At 30.8% G+C, this 24,767-nt stretch overlaps 1 protein-coding gene across 2 annotated transcripts in view; it reads right to left on the bottom strand.

The window, feature by feature from the left end:
* The window catches only part of LOC129002398 (guanylate cyclase 32E-like), a 124,369-nt gene that overhangs the window by 53,040 nt on the left and 46,562 nt on the right, over positions 1–24,767 (bottom strand). For both annotated transcript variants that reach the window (XM_054430174.1, XM_054430175.1), the window contains exon 3: positions 515–781. In XM_054430174.1, the coding sequence (XP_054286149.1) occupies positions 515–781 (267 nt within the window). The remainder of the gene's footprint in view (positions 1–514; positions 782–24,767) is intronic.

Below are 24,767 nucleotides of genomic sequence, written 5' to 3'. Positions count from 1 at the left end.
CTTTAATGAGCTCTTTTCAAAGAGGCTTCCACTTGTCAACAAGTTTAAATACTTCTATTCTTACAATCAACCTTGTTTATCTTATTATCATTTTTCTTGGTATTTCGTAAGAAGTATTTATGTGATTGGTTCTGGTTAAATTATTAGCTATGAACTAAATAGGTTCAAATGTGTTTTAACCAAGAATGGAAATAACTGGGTAAATTTGGGACCCATTTGCTATTAGTCATTGAAATGCCATTAAGCAATGTTTTTCGAGCAAATGAGTCGTCGTCCTAACTAGAGCCGAGTTCGAATATATCATTGAAAACCTAAAAACAATGCCAATGACATTTAAATACGTTACACTTGATTCTGTGCCCAGATGATGTTTATCTTTAAGCTATCAACCAATATTGTTCTTTGACAAAACGTTGTCGTCTTAAAGGTATGGGCATAGAACGGTTCTATAGCAAAATCTGTGAAATATTCAATCTAAATAAATAACAAACAAATAATAAAAACTATAACTCACATATGATATCATGGGGAGGTTCCAGGCGGCCGCTACCAATGCCTCGGCGCTGCATGTGTCGTCCGGGCCTATGAAGGCCACAGTGCCGTTGTCTCGCATCTCAGTCATGACCCGGATGGCCAGCGTGGCCAGGGAGGACTGACGTCTGGCCAGGCCGCTGGGCTCTGTGCCGATGTCCCGGGCCACGAACTCCAGACGTCGCCCCGGCAGAAGTAGGGGATCTGCGTTGACCGCGGTCACCGCAAGAGGCAGAGCTCCCAACACAACCTGGAGAAAGTGGAATAGATGTATAAACTGTTTGGACAATGCTACAATAGAGTGGAAACAATCTCTAGGTGCTTCTGATACATTTTGAAGAATTAAAGTAAAATTAACTTGAAACGTTATTTTAGCTTCAATCATCCTCTCATAGCTCTACGATATCTTTTAGCTGTGTTAATAATAAAAATTTCAACTGTATGTATGGTTTTTTGTTACTTAAATATTTGCCTTACTCTCAAAATATACACCAAACCTTTTCAATAGGATCAAGCCTTAACTTAAGAGGCGACAACTACATTTTAAAACACATTATCAATAAACATTAAACCATTATGAAATCATTAGCACAACCACTCATTTAAAAAAATTTAACTGACGGTTTTTTTGACGTAATGAAAACTGGCGATCGCACCTGAGGCGAAAGCTTTCAGGATAATTTTTTGTCTCCAAACCTTTATTCTAGCTGTCAAATAGCCGGAAAAGCTACTATTTAGTATGTAAAAAAAATAAAATAAATAGTTTAGAGATATATAGTACTTAGAAAACATATTTCAGACGTTACATTGCTAGAACCACTTAAAATATGATCAATAAATATAACACGTTATTAAACGGTAAATATTAGTATTAAAATCTTAACGACCAATATTTGGCATGTTCCACGAAGTTTGCCTTCTTATTAAGGTTTGTTTGAAAGTTTACACTGTTAATATAAACATTAAAACTTTAAAAAAAATCGAAGTTTCAAACAGTTTGATTATGACTCATGTATTATTTCCGAGGTTATGTTTTCTATGGGTTTTGGTCACTAGGGGTAGTTTCCCCTATTTTATTTTTAATTTTTACCCCAGGATTTGAAATCTGTACAGAAAAAGAAAGCACCAAAATAACAAGGAAGTAATTTTGAGTATGGTATATTTAAGTTAATATTAATTATTTTCATAACAAATTTGCTTTATAATAATATAAATTATTGATGACAAATTGAAAGGTTACTGTAACGTAACAATAAGAAAATAAAACAGTGTTCGACTCAAGAGAGTAAGCAATATTTTAGACCACAATATTGAAAATATTTTCCACCACAATATCCCATTACCAAATGTGACCCAACGAAAGGAAACAATTCGAAAAGCGGGAAATGTGTAGGGAAATAACCAAATAGGGTTGGGACGTCGAGAATGGCGGGAAATAACCGTAAAGAACTGACAAGGCCTTGTTTTGTTCCAAGGCTCAATACGGAACTTGTCGCTTCCACGGGAATGACAATGAACCAAATGAGACTTCCTTTACATGGAAATGTTAAAACTAATTCTGTTATTAATAAATTACACTAAATAAATTGTATAAAATCTTTTTGTGTATTGAGTGTTTGAAATACTACACAATTTTAGTGGGCATTAAGATATTCTGTTAATGTAATTTACCTATAACAATAGAAAAATAAAATCAGTTACAACTATTAAAGTTATTACAATTAACTTATATAATAGTATATATACCAAAGAGTCAATACACACACTGATACAATATGCTGAATATATGAAGAAAATAAATGAACTGGAAACTAGCTATTCATAAAATGTATGAACTAATAACACATTAATTGCCTGATAATTAGTGTGTACCTATGTACACCTATGTACAACCTATGTAAAAAAATTATTTAGAAAATAGTGAAATAAATTAGCATTGTATCTTGAGTCAAATATGATCATGCGGAACTACATTTGCCTTTATAAAAAGCACATTTTACATAAAACTAATATTAATTAAAATTACGGTTTGAAATATTGAAACCTAAACAAATATTCAGGTCGAAATAAAGTTATAGGAGTATTTTCTTTCAGGATATTGTAGCAACTAAGTTAATTATTAAACAACAAATCATAACGGAAAATGTAAATTATGTATGAGTGGAATTCACGTTTTCAGCAAAGAGGACTTAGCGTAAGCAACTTTTGAATATGGCATTCTATGTGTAATTTTTATTTAAATTAATTTATGGCAATGACATTACGTAAATTAAAATAGAAATGTCAACGAGGTTAAACCACAAAAAGTGTAACTTAGTCAGAGACGGAATGACAGTTTTAATTTATGGTAAACCGACTTACTCGAATCAAGGTCTCGTTTGCGGTTCTGAAACATTGTTCTATGTATCAAGGTATTCGTGAAACTACTCAGAATCTTGGGTAACTTAAATTTGCAATACACCTCCATCCAAAATGTTAAAATTGAATACAATTACTCATATTCGTTTTGAAATATAAATAATGGAAAATGTAAAAATTTTATTGGATAAAAAATAGAGTGCTGTACAAAAAGCTTAATTTTTTATGTACACGTTTGTTTATTACGAAATATTATAAATATCGTAATTACTGTGAGATATTAAACAGCACTTTTAAACTATACAATAGGTTATTATAAAGTATTGTTATTTCTTTATAGTTTTTCAACATTCGTTTGGTAAAACGATGTTTCATATTTTTATAACACATGATGATAATTATTCTAATTGTTACTAAACGTTATCACACTACACTTTCGAAGCAGAAAAGTTTGAATTCCTCATCAAACAGCCTTGCCCATTATCACTAAACGTCTGATGCTTTAAGTCAATTAAGATAGTCTTGTAATTCCAGAACGTGACTTTCCATAAACTTGGCTATTTTTAGCTTAACGGATGTATCTGATGGATCACCACCGATTACAATAGAGCTTCAGTTATGTAATAAATATAAATTAATATCCAATAAATATAAAATAATATTTCTGATAGGAAAGAAAAATATTATTTGAATTGGTAAACTCAATATTACTTGAATTAATTAAAACAATACAATAATAAACATAAAAGCTCAACATGGTAAAATAGCGTTATAAGAACAACTTCATCTCAAATTAAAAGTCCTTTGGTCAATGATTACGTATTTAATTATGAAATACTGAAAGTACAAAATTAAATGTGCCCAACTTAAAATGTAAAAATATCCAATACGTATATTAACGGGATTTGAAAAAGTCATCACGAATTGTAGCAAATAAAACTACTTGTTTGTCATGTAGGCTAGTTCTGAAAGAAAACACATAAAATCACAGCTATTTATATAATCGAGTTGTTTTCTTTTGGTCAAGTAAACTCCAAACTCGTTTAACTGCTTTACTTATCTGATTCTGCGTGCAAAGGGCGATCACACAAGTTTAAGAAAAAAAAGTTGCAACTTAGACTTTTTACATCGTTTATTGAATTTGTTAACAAATTGTCTGGTGTCCTTACGTCCATTAAGTAATTGAGACAGATTGAGTATGGATTTGATATTAGTATCATTTTATATACAATTCTGTATTATTTATGCAATTGAGCTATTTAAAAAATTGTTAGATTGGTAAGATTAAGGGGATTTTCTACAAAAAATGGTAAAAAATCTAGATTTTTTTAAAACTCAAGTTTTATTTAGGTTTTCCTGTACAATACAAACACAACAGTTTGATGTAAAATTTCATAATTCATGGAGAGAAAAACATTAAATGTTGAACGTGCACAAATATTTTTGACGAACTAATTATGTTAGATCGGTTTTGTCAGTCTTGTACACCCCAGAGACCAAAAACGCTACTTACTGAAATTTTCTAAATGGCTTTTGAATATAAAAATAAAAAAGACGTATTTTTAATCCATTTGGTAAAATAAATTTTTATTTACCAATTAACTAAAATTAAACAAATTCTTAAAGATTTATACCATTTAAAAAATATTAAAATTAAACTCAGACATATGAGTATAAATGCATTTTTAGTTAAATACCAGGCCTAAAATTAAAGACCGAGATAATTAAAATAGGACATTTGGTACTAAAGTTGTATCAATTTTAAAATTTATAAAAAACTTTAATTTTCTGCTAAACAATTTTATTGACCATAATACTGCAGTGAGATATATAATTGTTTAACTATATTCCTTTAAATTAGATCAATAACAACCTAAATATATTACATTTAAAAGGTTAAAGCTAAAAATAAAAAAAAACACCTTAAGGAGTGGCGAATCCCCTTAAGGCATATTTGTGAATTCATTTAAAATTTACAATTCTTCTACTGCATAATATCATTATTTCTTTGTAGATAAAACTGCTTCTTCGTAAAAAAAAACTATTATGACTAATTTTTACCTAGATACTTGAATTCTTAAAAATAATTAATTGAGAGAGGTTATAGTTGTTTTGAATGCTTCAATTTCTAATGAATATAAAATTAAAAATATTATTTGATGTTACAGTTAATCAAGTATTTATTTTATTTAAGTTTTTAATCATTTTAAAGACGGATAAAGAAGTTAAATGCAAATCTAAAGGTCTCTACTAAAAAAAATGCTTAAATTTCTCTGAAACTACAAGTTCTTATGAGATATCAATGTTTTTCGTACAATACAATGTTATATTAAAAATATATTTTAATTTGAACAAGTTTATACCTTAGAAAGTGCAATACAAATTTTTAATTAAGATAAATGCATTATGCTTACTTTTAGGAAATGCTGTTCGCACTCTGTAAAATTTGTTTAGTTATAAGCCTGGGGATTTTCTCCAGAGGAATCAAAAGACTCCAGTTTTAAGGGCGACGTCCCTTTTATCCACTTAGGCCTTACTGTTCTCATGAACGCACGTCCTTTAGCCTTTTTGATCTTTCGTTTTTCTAACTTCAATTATTCTATGCAAACTTAAATCTTGTCAATATCTGAAGTCAAGTATTTGAAGAAGTAATATAACAAATACAGTTTACAGCATAATATTTTTTAGCTAAAACTTCAATTGTTTTATTAAATACCAACAGCCCCAAATAGTAGGATTTACTCTACTTCGGTAGTTTTCTGTTATCTTAAAATACTTTTAGATAATAGATAAGACGAACTAGGGTTTGGTCGTTTCCCAAAAGTTTTAAGTTATAAGTTGAAGGTTACAGAGCCTTGGAAGCATATTTAAGTTTGGCGACTCAATGTTCTAACGAAATACCAAACAACAATTTATTTTTTACCACTCTTTATTGAAGTGACAATCAATCATGCGTTTGTTGAAGTGTTTCTTATTTTTATCGTAATCATTGTATGATTTACGATTTAATAATTTATTTCTGAATATACCTCCCTCTAAACTTATGTGTTGAAAATCTATAGCTAAAACTAGTAGTATTGATTATTGGATACACTTTAAATATATGAACGCTTGTTATCTACAACGTCTTTTATACAGTTTAATTGATTATCCTAGTAACGTAAAGAATTTTACTTTTAATATAAGTAATGGAGCATATCAATAATGAATGTTATACTATATTTTTATGAATATTTAGCTGTTCTATGGGACTTTACATTCCAACAGTGACATGTCCTAAAAGCTGACCATCGACATTGGGCCTATACAACTCAATCAACTTAAGTGTTCCACTTCACTTTGTCTTCCATTGTTTTCTTCGTTTCATATTGAAAAGCTAAACCAATCACCATGTTTACTCTGTTTATCAATTTAAAATTATATATAGATGTATATCACACAACTAAGATGTATATCACACAACTAAGATGTATATCACACAACTAAGATGTATATCACACTAAAATATTGGTGAATATAAAGTGTGTTAGAATTTGTTACTAGCTAGGAACGAATTATTATTTAGCTAACATGTCCATAAAAGCCAAATTATATTTCTACGTGGCCCAGTTTTGAACTATGAACACCTACAAACTGTTTAAGGCTAGTACGTTTCTCTTAAATTTAAATCTGGTGAAAGATATTTCAAAATAATAAATTCAATAACGGGTAGTGGGTAAGAAGCAAGAATAAACGTGTACATAGTACCATTGACTATACACGTCAATGATAGTACTGTAATATCAAAAGCATGTTCTTACACACTCCTTAATACAGTTTTAGCTTAATAAATATAAATAAACTTGAGCAGACTATGCCTCTGTATACTGAATAAAAATTCCCAAACGATAATTTCGAGTGTGTTAAAAGAATTGTATTTAACATATGTTCGTTTACAATATTTGTAAACATCTCAGTTCATTGTTTTTCATACCAAATAAAGGTTCATAATCAATTTCTTCTGTTTAATATCTTCATCTTTTTACAGAGTGAAATCTTAGTAAAATAAAAACTTGCTAACTTTTGGATACATTGCAATCAATTTACTTTTTTATACGTGTTATTAGTGTTTTTTCTGATACGTATTTATTTTTTCTCACGAGCAGAACATAGATAAAAACACCTCTATTTCATTCTGGGAGTCCGTTGAAAAAATATGTTTTGCCACGAAAAGGTCGAGTGAGGGAATTAAAACAACTCATATCCCAGCTTCCCCTATATACAACGAATCTGGACCAATCATGTGTGTTTGTGCAGACAGCAATAAGGGCGTGAAGTAGGCAACTTATAACGCTGGAGTAACCTACCTCTTGAGAAGTACGTAGACTAGGAGACCGCATTTACACTAAAGAAACTGACAAGGTAAGATATTATATAGAATTCCTTTTGTTCGAAAAATAATCTCGTTCTCTAGCATAAATAAAAGGAAATGTGTAATCCTTATTGAATTCACTTAAATGATTTTAATTTTAATGTTAAGAGTATTTGATGAATAGAGACAGAAAAAAAAGAACTGGGTAACAATTTACTTAAGGTAGGCATAAGTGATTTACGACTAAATTGTAAAACGTGGCTGTAAAAAGATACATTTTTAAAAGTTGTTTTTTTCTTCGAGGTATAATTAGAATTCTTATCATGAGTAATTAATACACGAAAATAGTTGAGATACAAGAAAAAGTATAATATGGTTTACGAAAAACGTGTATGTATACCTATAATATATGTTTTACTATCCATGTTGATACCTACTCAGACGTATTTTACCAAATTATAGCGTAAGAATGATATATCATTCATATGTCCTTAGAGTCCTCATAAAATCTACTTTTATTATGAATGAAATGAATAATGTCAGCACTGACATTACTCATTTCATTAATCACTAATCTTCAGGCATCAGCATGAATTGCTGAACCCTAATTACTAAATTATAAAAAATCCTGGAATCTAAATAATTTTTATATGACCTCTTTTTTTAAGATGACCTCTAAAAACAACTTGTTTTCAATTATGCTAATGCAAATAAGCAGCTGTTTAGTAAGTGATTCGATTATTTCGTATATTCCGATTGTGTTATTACACCATCGATATGTCGAGCAATCGACAACAATAGGCCTTACCTAATAAATCAAGTGGTAAATAATTTCGTTTGATGCGATTGTCACAATCGAAATTTACAATTGTTTACAACAGCTTATTTTAACACCCTAGTGACTAAAAATTATTTTTACTCTCTAGAGAGTAAAAGTGCTACTTTAGAACTGCAACGCATGCATTAAAACAGCTGTTTATGCTGGAGTATGACGAAAAAGGTATGTTGTACCAGTTGTACGAGACAAAATTTAATGTGATAGTTCCAAGTTATTTTCGTAAAGAAGTTATAACATTATTATTTATTTTTTATGTTGAATTTGAGTCACTTGATCTGATTTATATCGTGGAGTCTGCGTGGTTTAAAGGAGAGTTAATTAATTAGCTTCCAGACAATAGGCTATATTGTCTCTTACTTGGAGTGTAATTTGACGAAACCATATGTGAACTAATGTTAATTGAATTAGTTATCAAACAAATACTGATATACGGTACTGGATAAAACCATTGATTATATTAGTGTTATACAGTATGGTCAATGGTAAAACTAGAGAGATTTTTACCCTCCAACTAGCATGATTTTAACAAACGTACTCTCCCATGATAATGTTCTATCAAATAAATAAATAAGAACCTCTAACTGATGAACCTTGAATCAATCCACCTTTTTTGCTTGGTTAAAAGTTAGTGTTTTAAACTTTTTTTTGGAAATTTGTATTTGATCTGTAATGAGTTGTTAATATTGATGGCAACACATTTTTTCTTAAATTGTGTATCATGAAGCCAATTTGATTAGAAACTTTTTTTACTAGAAGAAACTTGTAAATAACTAAAATAGTAACTCTCTTACACAAAACAACCGTAAAGTACGGTTTAAAGTGGATGTATTTCCTCTTATATTATATTCGCGATGTCGTCTGCTATAAACAAGGTTAAACACTCTTTATCGTTGTCTCGTATAACTCGATTTGTTATCGTCGTGGCAGAACATGTTAGAGCAGGATCGACCCAAGGATCCGAATATTTATTCACAATTTGAGCTCAAGATTCACAGCAATCCTCGAATATCTTACCAATATCCATCAATTGATATGAAATAGCATTGAAGAGCAAGCATTTTAGATGAATCAAGTATATAAGTTATACAAAACAAGGTGTAAATACATTTATCATTATATAAGTAACTTCTTGATCACCATCGTACGTGTTATTAAATTACCTGAAAGTAAAAAAATACGTCAAATAAAACTTCTAATAAATATATTTTCACTTATACTCTTTACTCACAAGACGGTAAATACATAAAAAAGATGGTAAGTGGTGATCGATTTAGATTGTCATTAGCCTATTTGGTCCGATGAAGATAGGAGAGTCCAATTAAAATCGATCACCACTTGCCATCTTTTATATGAATTTACCATCTTGTGAGTAAACAGTATAAGTGTAAACATACAGTATTTATTGCAAGTGTCATTTGACTTATTTTTGTACTTTGAGAGCTATAATTATGGATTTATTTTGTATACGGACATAATTTGATTTGCTGACAAGTAGAAAACTGCCAGTGTGGTAATTAGAGTGATCCACCAATGGGATGCAGGTTCAAGCTTCACCACTGAAAATGGGTTTTTTTCTACAAAATATGCCGGAATCCGACATTTAGGGGCTCATCTTAACTTTAATATCCCATAAAAGTTCGTGAATATTAAACCTTCCTCGCAATAATATCATCAGAAGATCAAATGATAAACTCAAAAGGTGTACCTTTGACTAAGAGACTTCTTTTCCTTCTCAAAGTAGCAAGATTCTAATATAAATCTGCCCTTTGAACACTACCCATTACTTTTAAAATTCAGAGTTTCTCATATCGTCAAACGTTAAGAAAATCCTAAACTGCCAAAAAAAGTTGCTTTAATAAAAGTGGCCAAAATTATGCATATAAATATGTTTAGACTATATTAAACAAGGGTTTATCATTTATTTCAATTGAAGTAAATAGTGTTACACAATTACTATGACAAAATCGCCTTGTAAAAACAACAAAGGTGTTTTTATGTAGACGATTGTATTTGTTGATTTTAGGGTTATATTACATGTTTGTAAACACATATTTACATAACAGATTGAACTATCTATAAATTAAATTGTATATTTAAATAGGTTTTGATCGATCATTTTGTGACTACAAAATTCCTCGACGCAGAGAAAATTTATGAATGTTAATGGCTGCAACTACATTTTTTTTATATTCAAATGATTTGTACAAAATATTTATAGAACACTTTGAGAAGAAGTTTTCCTTCAAACAGGTATTACTTCCTACTTTCTTCAAATTTTTTTCTTAAATCTACGTTGATTTTGGGTAACTATTATTGGAACCATAATAAAAAATATTAAAGCACCGTGACTTGTTTGCTTAAGTCTTTAAATAATTTTAACAAAGGTCAAATTGGCATGACAAAATTCACAGCATGAATAAAGGTTCATTAACATTATAATCAACAATAGCCGTGGATATCAGGTTAACTATCCTGGATTTATTAGTTCAGGGAATATGTTTTGGACTGTAGTGGTATATGTAACATAAATTTGCATTTACTCATAGCTCGACGATTTATTAAGTTCTACCATGAACTTTTCGTCAATATATTGCACCAATATTTATACCTACTAGTCCCCAATTTATATTTTGAATTAATAAAACATGCACTTTTAATTAAAAAAATAAAAAAAATTACGCGAGAAAGGTGAAAGAATATATTTTCTTATATCTAATAATTACGATAGGTACGATTAGGTGAAAATATACACTTCCATCTACACTGTTTAACTGTCATTGTTTTAGGACAGTGAATACCAGTGTGTGTATTTTAAGCGGGATATGAATAGAGTAAAGAATAGAGTGATTTGTACTGTGGAGCTTTAGTACTGGCTAAGACCGGCTGGTTCTTTAGCAAGGATCCTTTATCAATGACACCTGGGTTCAAACCATAAAAAATACTAACCTTTTTCGGGATCAAGCCGGAGACTGTTTAGTTGATGAGTAAGATCACTATAAACAATCATTTACTTAGCTCTATAAGCTAATAATTGGGTTTTTGAACTCTTGATCAGATTTTTTTAACAAAGAAGTTTACAAATTTCAGAGACAATTTATCTAAAATTATAAACAGACAGACCTTTTTATAAATTATAACCTTTTTTGGTTTTCCTTTGTATAGGTCTCAAGATTCGTTATTATGAGATTTGCTATCTATTCCGGTACTTGTTTTAACTTTAAAAATATTTTTCTAGAAATATTTCCCTGCCGGTGTTAGTGAGTGTATCTTAAATAATTAAAGTGGTTAAAATTGTTCCAAAAGAAACTGTAGATTTAAAACTTTAAATTTTTAAAGTTATATATTTTATCGTCAACTGTAAAACCCTATTTATCAACCTCTAATATATAAACTTCCTCACGGATACAAGTTTATTAACTTAGAAACTTTGCTCGACTGTAAACTTGTTTTGTCCCGGAAGTTCATTAACACCTTCAGTTTGTTGTTGGGTTTATGGAAAAGATGTTTCAAAATGTTCAACGTATTTAAGCTCCAAATTCCAAATTCTTATATAAAAGCTTTGTTTGACAGCTTTGGATTAGTATTGCAATATTCTCGCCAAGAAACCTTTCTTATATTGAGTTTTCACTGCACTCAAAAATTACTCAAACACAATTTTAACGAGTGACGTTCGATAATTTTCACCATGCTACTCTAAACTAACCTAACATTTAAACAACTGTACAATTTTGTTATATATTCCCACCGACTAATGGGCTTAGCAATCCTAACTCATAACTTGTAAGTGAGGTTATCCCTTTTTGTGTATAACCTCTCATTCTCATTGCCATTGATTATGATGCAACGAATCATTGTACCAACCACTAATCACACAACTCACTTTATAATCAGCTAGTGTTTGGTAAAAATGCATTACAGTATAGTAGTACGAAAAGATTCTACTATTTTTATGTTCAGTGTCTGTTCTGTGTTTCGCTAATACTGTGTTGTTCATATTATAACTTTAAAATTTTTTAGTGCATTTATGAAAAAACTTATAATTTATTTCTGTTAATTTGCTTATTACATAGTGTATTGGGAAACATGTTTCCCGAACTATATTTTGCAGTCATGTTAGATTAAAAAAATTCAACAGTAAACTTTGTCACCCTTACTTGTTAATTTAATGGGAAAGCTGTTACAATTTGGATTGAAAAAACACTTCTGGTCAGTTCACCTCTATAGACAAACACAGGGTTAAGTATTTACTTAGGCGCGAGTCGGGCAAAGTCAACTTTACATTTACATCGACACTTCCTCATGTAATTTGTTTACAGCTGTTCGAGATATAGTAATGATGATTCCAACCATCTGTAAAGTTATTTTATTTACAAGGCAAACCTTTATAACCATAGTACTATTTTTTGTTCTAAAAGAATAGTAACTCTAGTATAGCATATCATGGAGGGTGGTGCTTAATAAAGGAATCGTTTCTGTCACTTAAAGAAGCTGTCTTTTTCCTTGGTACCTGTACATACAGCTAAGAACTACCACAATAGTACACGCAAAAGAAATTTCTGATTAATTGGACCATGAACTCCAAAACAGAAATTGTGACACATCAACTAGATCAGTCACACACTCTTTATATCACTACACAACAACCTAATCATGAAATATACTGTTTTTAATGAATACAGCTTGTTTCTAAGCTATTCAGTGATTACTTAAAATTAAAAAAAGCTTTCTTGATAAGAACTTTCTGAACGTCCATGTTCAGTAGTTCAGCTCATTACAATAAAAAAATAACAAAATACTTGTTGCGATACTTTTATAGAACTTATTGGAGAAACGTGTATATAAATAATATATTTATGTCTATTATACTTTCAGTTTTTTTTGTATACTATTTTTTAACACATCATGAGACCCTAATTAAGTAAATATAATTATGACTTCAATAAGGAGCGTTAATGAACCTTCTTTGATTACTTGGAGGATTGCAAAGACTATAAATATTTGGGATATAATATATATATATATTTTTTACAATGCTGGTCCAGCTATATTTAATATTAAAAAATAATATTATAAAATATTGTTTACTTGTTTTTACAAGTTTTATTTAAACAAAGTCGTCATAATATCCCGTTAATATACACATGAAGAAGACTCATTTTTAAATAACTTATTTAGACTTGAAGTAATCAACCAAAGGTTAAATTAAACAACATTTCATTGCAGTCTAAAAATCTAATTAAATATGAAGCATGTTTAGCCTCTCATTTAGAACGAATTTTTACGTAAAATACTTACACAGAAATATCGAAATAATGGATTATATAAACACAGTAAAAAAGTAATGAAGTTATATAAAAGTATACTAATGGGTTCTAATTATGGCGACATAGTAATATTGTGAAGTAATATAGACTGGTCTCATTCATGATAAGTAGAGCTATTACGTATGTTAGTCACATCAACAAACAAGTTCATATTGCATTTGACTCTAAGAAAATGTGGGAAGTTGAAATTAATATCATAGAACTGACCGATTTAATATCTCAAGATCGCTTCGAGCCGTGTAGTTTCCTAGAAATTGATACAAATAGATGTCCTACTAGTTCTACCACACGGAAATAACTCTTGATTTACTTAGTCAGCTATTTCATTTTTTAGACAAATACTAATTTTGACCCTTAGCCTTATTATTGGCTATTATTATTTGGTTCCAAGGAAATGTTGGGTATGACTGTTCACTCGATATTGATTAAATGTGCTGTGTAAATTCATTCTAAAATTTCTAGAAGTAAAAGATCAAGTTACCTGTCTGCATCAAATAATAGCGAATTTCCCTGTAGGGAAGAGTAGCTATTACCGTAGGTGGCACGGTAAGACCTAGACCCGGGACCGATTTACTATTTCATTTTCATGTCCCCAGAGGCCAAAAACACCATTAGTTCAAATTTATATATATATATATATATATATAAAATTTTGTTTAAAGGTGTAAATCGGAATAAACTTGAATGAGTTCTTGAACCAGCATGATCGGACCATGGTAACGGGGCTTTACGGGGGTTTTTATGGGGTAAAAATTGGTTTTTCTCACTTTTGACCCTCAAAACACAAAATTTCCCAATTTCTCTTTAGACCTGTTAAAAGAGCTTAAAAAACAAATAATTTAGTGTATAAAAGTATTTTTGTTCGGTTATTGGTAACGGAGTAAATTTAAAAAATTGTAAATTTAAAATTCCCATGTTATTCTTAAGGAGAATATTGTAAAATTTTGTTGTTTGCTTGTTTATAAATATATTTTTATCAAACTTGGCAAATTAATTTTTTTATACTAAGCTATCAATATTTTACAAAAAAACACACTTTATTAGTTTCCTTGTAGCAGCAAACCTAGGTGCTCGTTAAACATAATGTTAGGGGCCTATTTAAATATATTTAAATGAAAATAGATTCAGACAAATGGAAATTCGCTCAGTCGGCAGGTTTGCTGCGGCGGGGGTATATTTTTAAGATCAACTAGTTTTTTCCTTAGTTTCAAATAGAATAAATCACCAGCACAGAATTTAACAACAGAATACGTACGAAGATAATTTACTGGGTTTGGAAAAATAGCAGTGTTTGTTTACGTACCCCACATGTACGCAATGCAGAAGTCAAAATACACATATACGCAATGCAGCAGTCAAAACATACAGACAAACACGTTTGTGATTAGTTTTTTGTAAATATACGCAAATAGTATTATTGAATACATTTTCTAAAAAAATCACTAGAATAAAAATCTCCTCAGCTATATTTAAAAAATATCTATATTTTATAAAGATTAGTTGACGTTGGGGTTGAAATGTCCACTCTTAAAACTGTAATATATTATACCTATTTACTTAAAGATCCTACTAAGTCTTGGTTATGGGCTCAATTAGTCACCATGTCCTATATTTCCTTATACTGGGTCAAGACTAAATAAATCGTTATGGCTTTGCTCATACGGACAGCTGAATTACCCCATGCCATAATAATTATATAAAAAAGAATACGATTAAAACTTTTCTCTTGAATGCTATAATCCTTCATAGATAGAGAAATATTGCAATCATTTAGATTAATATAAAATAGTCATATAAATATTAATATAGTTGTGTTTTTAATTTTAAATGTATGACGACTCGTAGAAGAGGATGAACCTGATGATGTGGCAGTTATCACGAAACATGTAGTTCTATCTGACGAATAAGGATATTGTAAGGTAAAATAATTCTATTTATATAGATCAATATCAAGAAGTTGGACGACGAATTCTGATAAAATAGTCGATTAGAGATCATGTTTTTAAAATGTTCAATTATCACTTTTGTTACACTCCTTCGCTGGATTTTACTTTATTGTTTGGCAAATTTCTTTTTAGGTTAATTTATAAAGAATGATTTAAAACAAATGTTTAATTCACTAATTGCCACCACCAAAATACTAATATTCCTTCTCAAACAACCAAAATTTATATCACTACTAGCCGTAAAGATAAATTGATCTTATTTTAAATGCTCACTCCTCATCAAATTATAAATTGTTGTGATTTCATTATTACTTGCATCCAAACATGAAACCATAGTAAACAGATCAGTTAAATATTACGTTTTGTTTTTGAATTAATCGAAATACTAGGGACAATTATTGGTATTATAATTTGCAACGAGTAGCCCTTTAATTAGCACAGACTTATATTACAAAAGAGAATATCTTTTGGCTACAGACAGTTTGTGCTTTAAATGTTAAAAATCCAAAAAATAAAATCTTTGTCGTGCAAACAAGATGCCTAAAGCTGGATTGTACAATACATTCACAAGAAATGTATTCACAATACTATTCCAAGTATAACTCTAACTACCACTCCAGCTCCAAGTAAACTTCCCAATTGTCATACCATTAGTAAATGGGTCAATTGGAAATGACATTTCAGCGAGTAAAAGCAACCGATTACCCAGCAAAACACCCTTGCTGATAATGTCTACGTATCGTAATTTTAAAACATAAATTGCTATAAATATATTTTTTTGTAACAAAATGTCAAAATCATTCTAAATCCAACCTATTGTCGTCAAACTATAACCTAAGATATACAATTTATATTAACAACCATACCTAATTGAGGGTATTGAGGGTAACAAGTGTGTTTTTGATATTAATTTTAAAACTTCTCTAAATTGGATCAACGCTAATATCTGAACTATACAACGCATTATTAAGAAGTTTTTTGTGACTCTTTTTCCTATTAAACATTTTTTAAAGCCCAGTGGTTTTCTTTAAAGAAGTCAAAAGTCAATTTGGAGCTCGTCCCTTTTATTCACTTAAGCCTTACTGCCTCTTAGCCGTATTGCCCTGTCGGTTTTCAAAACTTAAATAATAATGTTATCGTTCAGAGTTCGGACATTTCTAAAGCCATGTAGCTGTTTAAAAAATTGTTTTAGGTTTCAACATTTTATTTGTTCAAAACTGAACATAATGCAATTTTAAGTGGTTGTAAAATGGAGTTGTTTGTTTGTAAATGTTTGTAAAATGGTACTCCTAAACAGCAAACGCTTTATATGAATATACAACGAACATACTTTATAGAAATAAAAAGCACCACATCGTTTTACATTCTTTTGTTTTTTCTTGGTGCTGATTCCCTTTGGTGAAAATAATTTGACCTTATACAGGATTTTTTTAAAGTTTTTTGTTAGAAACGGTCCAATCACTGGTTTTGCACTTAGACTATCAGTCGACCAACTATAAAGCTGTGTATCTATTTACATTATTTTATTTTATTTTTTCACTATTGTCCAACAGTTTGTACCTATAACTAAATGTTTTTATATAGGACATCTAATAATAAACAATATGATTATTAAAACATCTAATTATAAAATATCCATCTATTTATCCATCGACTCTTTTAATGAATTGGTACTTACAAATAAGCTATGTTTCCAATAACCAGTAAAGTATGAAATATTTCCATCCCGCAACGTTGAATTATTGTCTTTTCGGGCATCCTTGTCCTAAATGATACAGTTCTAACATCGTTAAAGCCCAAATTGCCTCGTCGTTAGCACAGGCTTTGAAAGAACAATGAATAAGCGACATCCAATTAAAAGGCTAAGTTTTAAACAGAATAAAATATTTACTTGAATTAATACAGGTTAGGTAAGCTCAGTGGCATAAGTATCCTTAGTATAAAATAATCTGTATCCATTTGGACTGCATTCAAAATTTTTAATTATTTGTATTGACTTGGTTTATATTGCTTAGGCTACGTCATCTTCTCGAAGATTATTTATTAACTTCAAACTGTAGTGCGTACCGTCTATTATACGGCTTGGCATTAATACAAAATCTTTTGAAACAATGTTTCGCGATGAGATAAAAAAATGTATTCTCCTTACCACCAGCAAAATAACGTATTTACCACCCTTATAGTTTTCACCTTTGGTGTTACAAATTTAAAGGGCAATTTAAAGTTCGTGGATAGTTGCAGGATATTGGGAATCTTTGCTGTATCACTCATTATTTACCATAGCTAATTCTTTATCATAGTCAATTTTGGTGAATTTCGCACATAAAGAAATTAATTGTCTTTACCGTAAGTATCTTGGTTAAGACCTAGACCCGGGACCGATTGGTTGTTTTGATGTTCCCAGAGGCTCATTCAAGCGCTTTTTTAATGGCATTGAGTATACACCTCAATGGTAATGGTTAGAGAGAATAATTTAAAAAAATGAATTTTAAATACCCATGTTACAATTGAGGACAAGTAAACTGTTGTAGCGTGCTAGGATATATTTTCATTAAATTTGACAAAATCATTTATTTATTACTAAACTAAAATCATTTGACTAAGAGCCCCTTTTTATATGGTTTTACCAGCTAGGAACTCAATCTAACAAACTGTTACTTGAATGGGTAATAAATCTGTCATGTAAAATAAAATAAATTATCTTAGTAAAAATAGTAAGGCAAGTGGAAATTCGCTTAGTCTGCAGATTTGCTGTGGAGGAGGTATTAATAAATGCATTTGAGTAAAATATATTTCTTTTCAACCTTTATAAAATCTTAAAATCTATTCCCTGAATTCACTACCTCTGTATAATTTGCATGCTACAATATACAACTGAAATTTCAAACTATATCTTGCTTCTAACATAACCAAACCCGTCTAAACCTAAAATATTATAATCAGGATCAGGATTTGTAGTTCATAGTGATAGTGGATTAATAGGAAATGTTCGAGTAAGATTATTGTTCGTAAATAGGCCAAACAAAAATTCATCTTTTACCTAATATATAAAAAAGTGACAAATGCAGAAAACACACCTACAACGTTTTGAGAAGGGTTGACAACAAATATGTTTCCGAGTATTCATTTATATTTATCTTCACGATCCACAATAATCTTCAATCTCTGTTCTCGTAAGTTTTACTAGTTCTCAATTGTTTTTAAATTAGACAAAAATTTTAAATAATGTATTTAAAAGAGCTATGCAACGTACTTTTTGTATAGTTTATTCCTTTACATTTTATCGCCAGTTTGATGATAGTCATATTAATCCATCACCTCAAAAAATATATTTACAAAACTTCCTAAACTGTAAGACTTCCTAGTAATAATCCTAGTCAACTGTAACTTAATCAGTTCACGTCTTACCTTTGAGGTTTAATTTCTATTTCAAAGCCTTAAGACCTTGATATAAAATCATCCTCGGAGTAAATTAACCTCACTCCTCTTAAATAGTTGCCACTTTTAAATTTTTTGTAACACCAAAGGTGAAAACTATAATTATTCAAACAAATAAACAGGTACTTTAATTATTCCTTGTTAGTTACGAAATCATTGCCCTTGTAATAAAAGAAGTACTACAGTAAAAATAACTAAGTTAATATTATTTGTATCCATTATAAAATTGGTCTATAAATTCTTTAAAATACACAAAACTAAGAAGGATTAATTTAACTCTAACAATTGTTTATCATTGATTTACATAAAGATAAAACAAAAAAGAATTCTACATTAGTATATTTTTAAACAGTATATTCACTCATAGCAATTGATTACAACGAAAAATGCATTGTCACATGAAAGAGTTTTCAAGAAACAATATAAACCAATTTTAAATGTAAGAGATATTGTTTTTGAAAGGTTTGCAAACAAATTTCCAGACGTCTTAAGTCAAGTCCATTGTCTCCTGTTTTGTCTTTTCAAATGATAAACTCAACATCTAGCAGACTGGTTGGATGATTGTTAAGTTTATTATTTATATTATTGTATTTCACAAAACATTATGTTGTTACAATAGTTTGGTTAAGATTAATCTGACCGTAAACTTTTATATTCTGAGGAAAAGTTAGTTAAAATAATTTTAAATGTTATTATTTGTTTTTATTTATGAATTTTTGTTTTGGCTTATCATTGCAATCTTAAATCATAGTTGAGATTTCTATCTATATTATACAAGATTACTGTATCTTGATTATTATCTCGACTGTAGGAAAATATATTACCTTATATTTGCAAAAAACATTCTGTAAAAGTCGAGCTTAAAAACAGACTTTTGGTCAGTTTACTTCTATAGAAATACAAACTGAAGTATTTACTTAGGACGTGAGTGGTGTGAGGTAAACTTTGTATTTGCAAGAGACCTTCCTGTTGTATTTTCCTGTCTGATACCGATTTAACTGTTTTCGAGACCTGCCTCACTGATAGCCGAAACATCAGTATATCATTAAGTCGTATTGAATTACTACAAAAAAAAAGCAATTTGACAAATTTTAGATGAAATCATGATATTACAATATACATGTTTTACATTATAGCTTTAATTTGGTAGCTTATCACCGTTGCATGATTCATTACCTCATCGGATGTTGCCCTGCATGTTGTTCAGTCTCCAGGCGGGAACCTTCCCAACGCTGGCAGCGGAAGGTGTGCTCCGCGTCGTCGGGAGTGCCTGGGCAGTAGATGCAATACACGGCTTTGCCCATCCTGAACAGGTACGACCGAAAAAACCCGTGACCTGTCAGAAAATGGGTAAGGTAATAGTCCACCTCACCATACCGTCGGTCAACCCATGGTTGGACTTGCTGAATCAGTCTCCTGGTCCAGCGTCCCCGCGACTCCTGTTCCCAGCTCTCCTGCCAGAGCTGGTAGGTGCGGTTGCGCTCCTCCGTTTTTGCATGGTCATCTCCACGCCGCTGATAAATCGCTTTCATCTCCGCTGCCAAAAGTTTGACGGGGATTACTCCAGCAACCACCAAGATGGCAGGATCAGACACTGTTCGGTAGGCGGATGCTACCCTGAGTGCTGCCTAACGCTGCACTCTGGCAAGCCGCATCCTATACACCTCCTTATTGAGTGCGTCTGCCCACACTTCTGCACCATACAGGAGTGCAGACTGAACTGTAGACATCAACAGCCTTCTGCGACTGGAACGAGGACCTCCGACATTGGCCATTAACCGGCTATGAGAAGAAATCACCTTAGCAGCCTTGTCCGCCGTTCGGAATATCCTGCCAGCTAAGCTTAGAGTCCACCATGACACCAAGATGTTTGGCGGCGCGAACGGATTGGACTTCGACGTCCCCCACCCTCAACGGTACAATAGTGTCAATCCGCTTTTTGGTCAGAATCTTTATCAGAATCAGAAAATTGTATAGATATATCAAAATTTTAACGAATGGTGTTTTTGGCCTCTGGGGACATCAAAATGAAAAAGTAAATCGGTCCCGGGCCTAGGTCTTACCATGAGACCTAAGGTAATAGCTACTTCCCTATAGGGAAATTCGCTAAAAAATAATATAAGTTTATTATAAGTGTGTCCTGTCATTAAGGTTAGTAATGATAATTTAGACGACTTGTTATAAGTACGTATGGATTTTTCTAAATGTAAGATAAATAAAAAAATATGTTTCCTTGCTTGAAATACCGTTTGTAGACTGGTCGTTTGGCTGCTCTGATCATTTTTTGTTGAACAAATTGTTGTTTTCATTAGTTAGCATGAGTTAAGCAAATTAAGTTTGATGTTTAAGCTAGGTACTAAACATTTTTGTGCATAGTTTTCTTTCGGGGTTTTAAATTTCAGATCGATTTATTTAACAACTAGCTGTACCCGCGGGCTTTGCCCCGTTTAACTTCATGGCTCAATCATGTCCTGGTTGAAGTTCGTTCGCTACGCTCACTCACCTTTCGGTTGGAGCTCGTTGGCTGCGCTCACTTGCCTTAGGGTTAGCTCGTCCGCTACGCTAACTCGCCTCCAGGTTGAAGCTCGTTCGCTATGCTCACTCACCTTTTGGTTGCAAATTAGATGTTGTCATAAACATAAAAAAAATAGCGCTGCACCCTGTTGGTAATCCTTGTAACTTTAATGCTATTGAACACAATAGAACAAAACCAACTTGTTTAATTGAAACAGCTGTTAAGATTCATTAATTTCTTTTAAATATGAAAAATCATAAGGTTAACATGGGAAACTCCAGAGCAACTGGGGCGGAACCCGAAAGCCCAATTAGAATAAAAATTACTTAGTTTTCCTATTTAATGCCCAAAGAACCGGTGTACTGAATTTCAGCCTCCTAGGTAAATGGGAAGTGGGAGAATTAGTGATGAGTGAGTGAGTGAGTAAGTGAGGGCTTTGCCTTTTATATATTTAGAAGATCTTGTTTTACTTTAGGTACTTTTTTACCTTAAGAAAAACCATATTCGAGTGGAACGTCGTGAACATTTCATTTTTACTAATCGTAATTACATTTAAATAACATAAACTTACCATAAAAATATAATTTTAAGAAATGATTTGTTTGGTTTATAAACATAAAAATCCTTTAAAATGGCATTCAATACCCTTTCTGTAAAATATTCGTTCAATCGAAAGCCCGGCGATTTTCTCTAGAAGAATCAAAAGATTTAAGTTTGGGGCAACGTCCCCATTTTATCCACTTAGGCCTTAGTGTGCTCATGAACGCACGTCTCTTAGCTTTTTGTCCTTGCGTTATTTCCAAGCTTGAATGTTATAACAAAAACTTAACTTGATAATATCTAAAGCCACGCCGTCACTTTAAATCAAGTAATAAATAATGAATGAAAATACCGTTGGCCTATTTGCTTGCTTTTTTCTTTTACATAAAATTTATAGAACAACTAAGGTAAACTAATTGTCAAAAATTAAAACAACGTTGGGGTTACTTATTAATTCACATAATTGATAAAATATACAAAAATTCATATGTTTCTTTACAAAAATACATCAACAGTAAAACAAATAAAAAACCTTAACAGCTGGCAGATAGTCATCAGATTGTGCTAGAATATTCTATTTATAATTAGAATATTGTTATATACATTTAGCGTAACATGAGAATGAAAACTTTACTCACGAGCCGTTATATTAAATAGAAATATTAATTAGCCGAATCAATTTAAAACCATACTCCATTAACATTCACTGTGAAAACCAAAGAAATAAACTAAATTTTGTAACAACATACAAAAATTGATATCCTTACTGAACATGACACTGAAAATTTACTATTTTGATCTTAAATTGATATTTTAAAGAAGTTGTAGCTGATCTATACTGTATAAGATACTCTAAATTCTAACTGTATCATGTCCTATAAAGCCAACAGATCAACATCGGGCCTCTACAAATCAATCAAGAAAAGTGTTTCTCCTCACTTTGTCTTCTTTTGTTTCCCTCTGTGTCTAAGTGTGTTACAAACTAGACCATTATTTTATTTTATTTTACACATTTAGGGGACAACAGTTTTTCCAGATTAGGGCTCAACTCGGGTTAAGCTCAACTTAGATATTGTTGAACTATAATGCAGGTAACAAGATTAATTTGACGTTGTTACTGCAAATATAGCTAGATTTTCTCCAGGATCGTTAATTAAACATTACAAAATTAAACCCAACTTAAGGAGGAGACAATAAGGACCAAATATATTTTAAATATATCTCATAAAGAGCCAGAAGCAAGCTATGTCTCTGACTGCACAATAAATTGTAACTTTTAAAAAGACTGGAGTTAATTAATACCAGCAACCAACCTATGGACTAGCTAGAATTATTTAATTAGAGTTAGAGAATTTATACAATTTTTGCCTTTTAGTGCTCCAAACAGTGGTTTTTTATAAACTTTAACTTAGCTTTATAGACTTGCAGGTGCATGAAAAGCGCTTTCCAGACTACGGCTCGTCAGCTAAACCTACACTACTGATATGTCCTCCGTCGTGCCAACTACTGTTAGGAGATCGTGCTAAATGTCTACAGAAATTTATCCCGGGAACTTTTGACTGAAGTAGTATATCTCCATGACTGTTCCTTGTTTGCACTTGCAAACAATTTATGAACCCAATTACCGACAATGTTGGTAATATTAGTCACGTTTCCATCCCTTGATGTGAGATAGGTGTCTTAAACATCTACCCTTGCTTTGAATAAGGCAGCTCTGAAATGATTAAAGTTTAAATATCCTTAGCCGATGCGATGGCTTAAATATTAAAATCTATAAATAATAGACGTTTAGAAACATATTGCTTAATCTCTATCAATTCAAAATATAAAGGTTGATTCAAAACAAATGTTTTGTAACTGCGCAGAGTATTCTTTATAAAATAATAACCAATCCTATAGATTGCATCCCATAATTCAGATTTACGACTTATTAAATAAATGAATAAAAACGTATCATATTATTTGATTTAACTCACTACTACTTTGTACACGAATAAAGCTATTTATCGGTAAATAAGTGTATTGAAATTATGTCTTCCACCCAATGAATAGTAAAGTGAAGATGACAGAAATTTTATCTTCGACTCGTCTATGTAATATCATTGACATAAATAAGTAAAATACTTTTATTTTAATACAAAATAAAACTGTAGTTTCTTACGTTTTAAGTTTCATTGATACTTGTGATAATAATATTCAACTTATGGATAATACTCGAAAACAACATTTTTTCAAATACTTAAACATCAGTTTCTGCCTGATAAGTTTTGGTATTTATTTAAAATGTTTGGGTAAATAATATGATTAGTTGTATTATAAACACTCTTTTATTTTACAACATAGATATACAATGAATCTGTAAAAATAAAATTATATTTGTAAGAATCATGATATGTTAAAAAAATACCTTGTTATTAAATGGCGAGTTTAAAATACTGATAAATAAAAGGAATTAAATTGATATGAGTTCCATTTTCAAACAAGTTCAGTGTATTTAAGTACAAAATTTTCCTGTAGCTACACTGAGGATACAATACCCCAACCTTATTTATACTTCTTTATTAGTTTCACATTTCTGAGCTACAGGAACTTGTCAATAAATCGAAGTGTGACCCTTTCTTTTACGAAACTATCTTGAAACACGGGTTTAAGTGAAGGGATTGTCTATACTAGTATTCACGTATTTTTCATTAAATGTTTCTTAGCGATGCTTAGGATTTTATCGTTTAACTGCATGGGGTATTTTGCTACCTAAAAGGATTGAGAATATCCTAAAAATAGAATTTTGTTTTCAAATATTTACTCACATTCTAGGTTTACAATATTTTACTAGGATACCCTTATACGACAGAATCCAATAATAAGCCTTTTACACCACTCCAAAACATAAGCTATCCAAAATATTATGTTTCTCAATTCTAATTTA

This window comes from Macrosteles quadrilineatus, unplaced genomic scaffold, assembly GCF_028750875.1.
Source record: "Macrosteles quadrilineatus isolate MER2022 unplaced genomic scaffold, UCM_ALF_1.0 Scaffold_9__3_contigs__length_116548681, whole genome shotgun sequence".
NCBI lineage: Eukaryota > Metazoa > Arthropoda > Insecta > Hemiptera > Cicadellidae > Macrosteles > Macrosteles quadrilineatus.
Note: the sequence above shows the minus strand (reverse complement) of the source record. Positions and strands in the feature narration are given on the sequence as shown.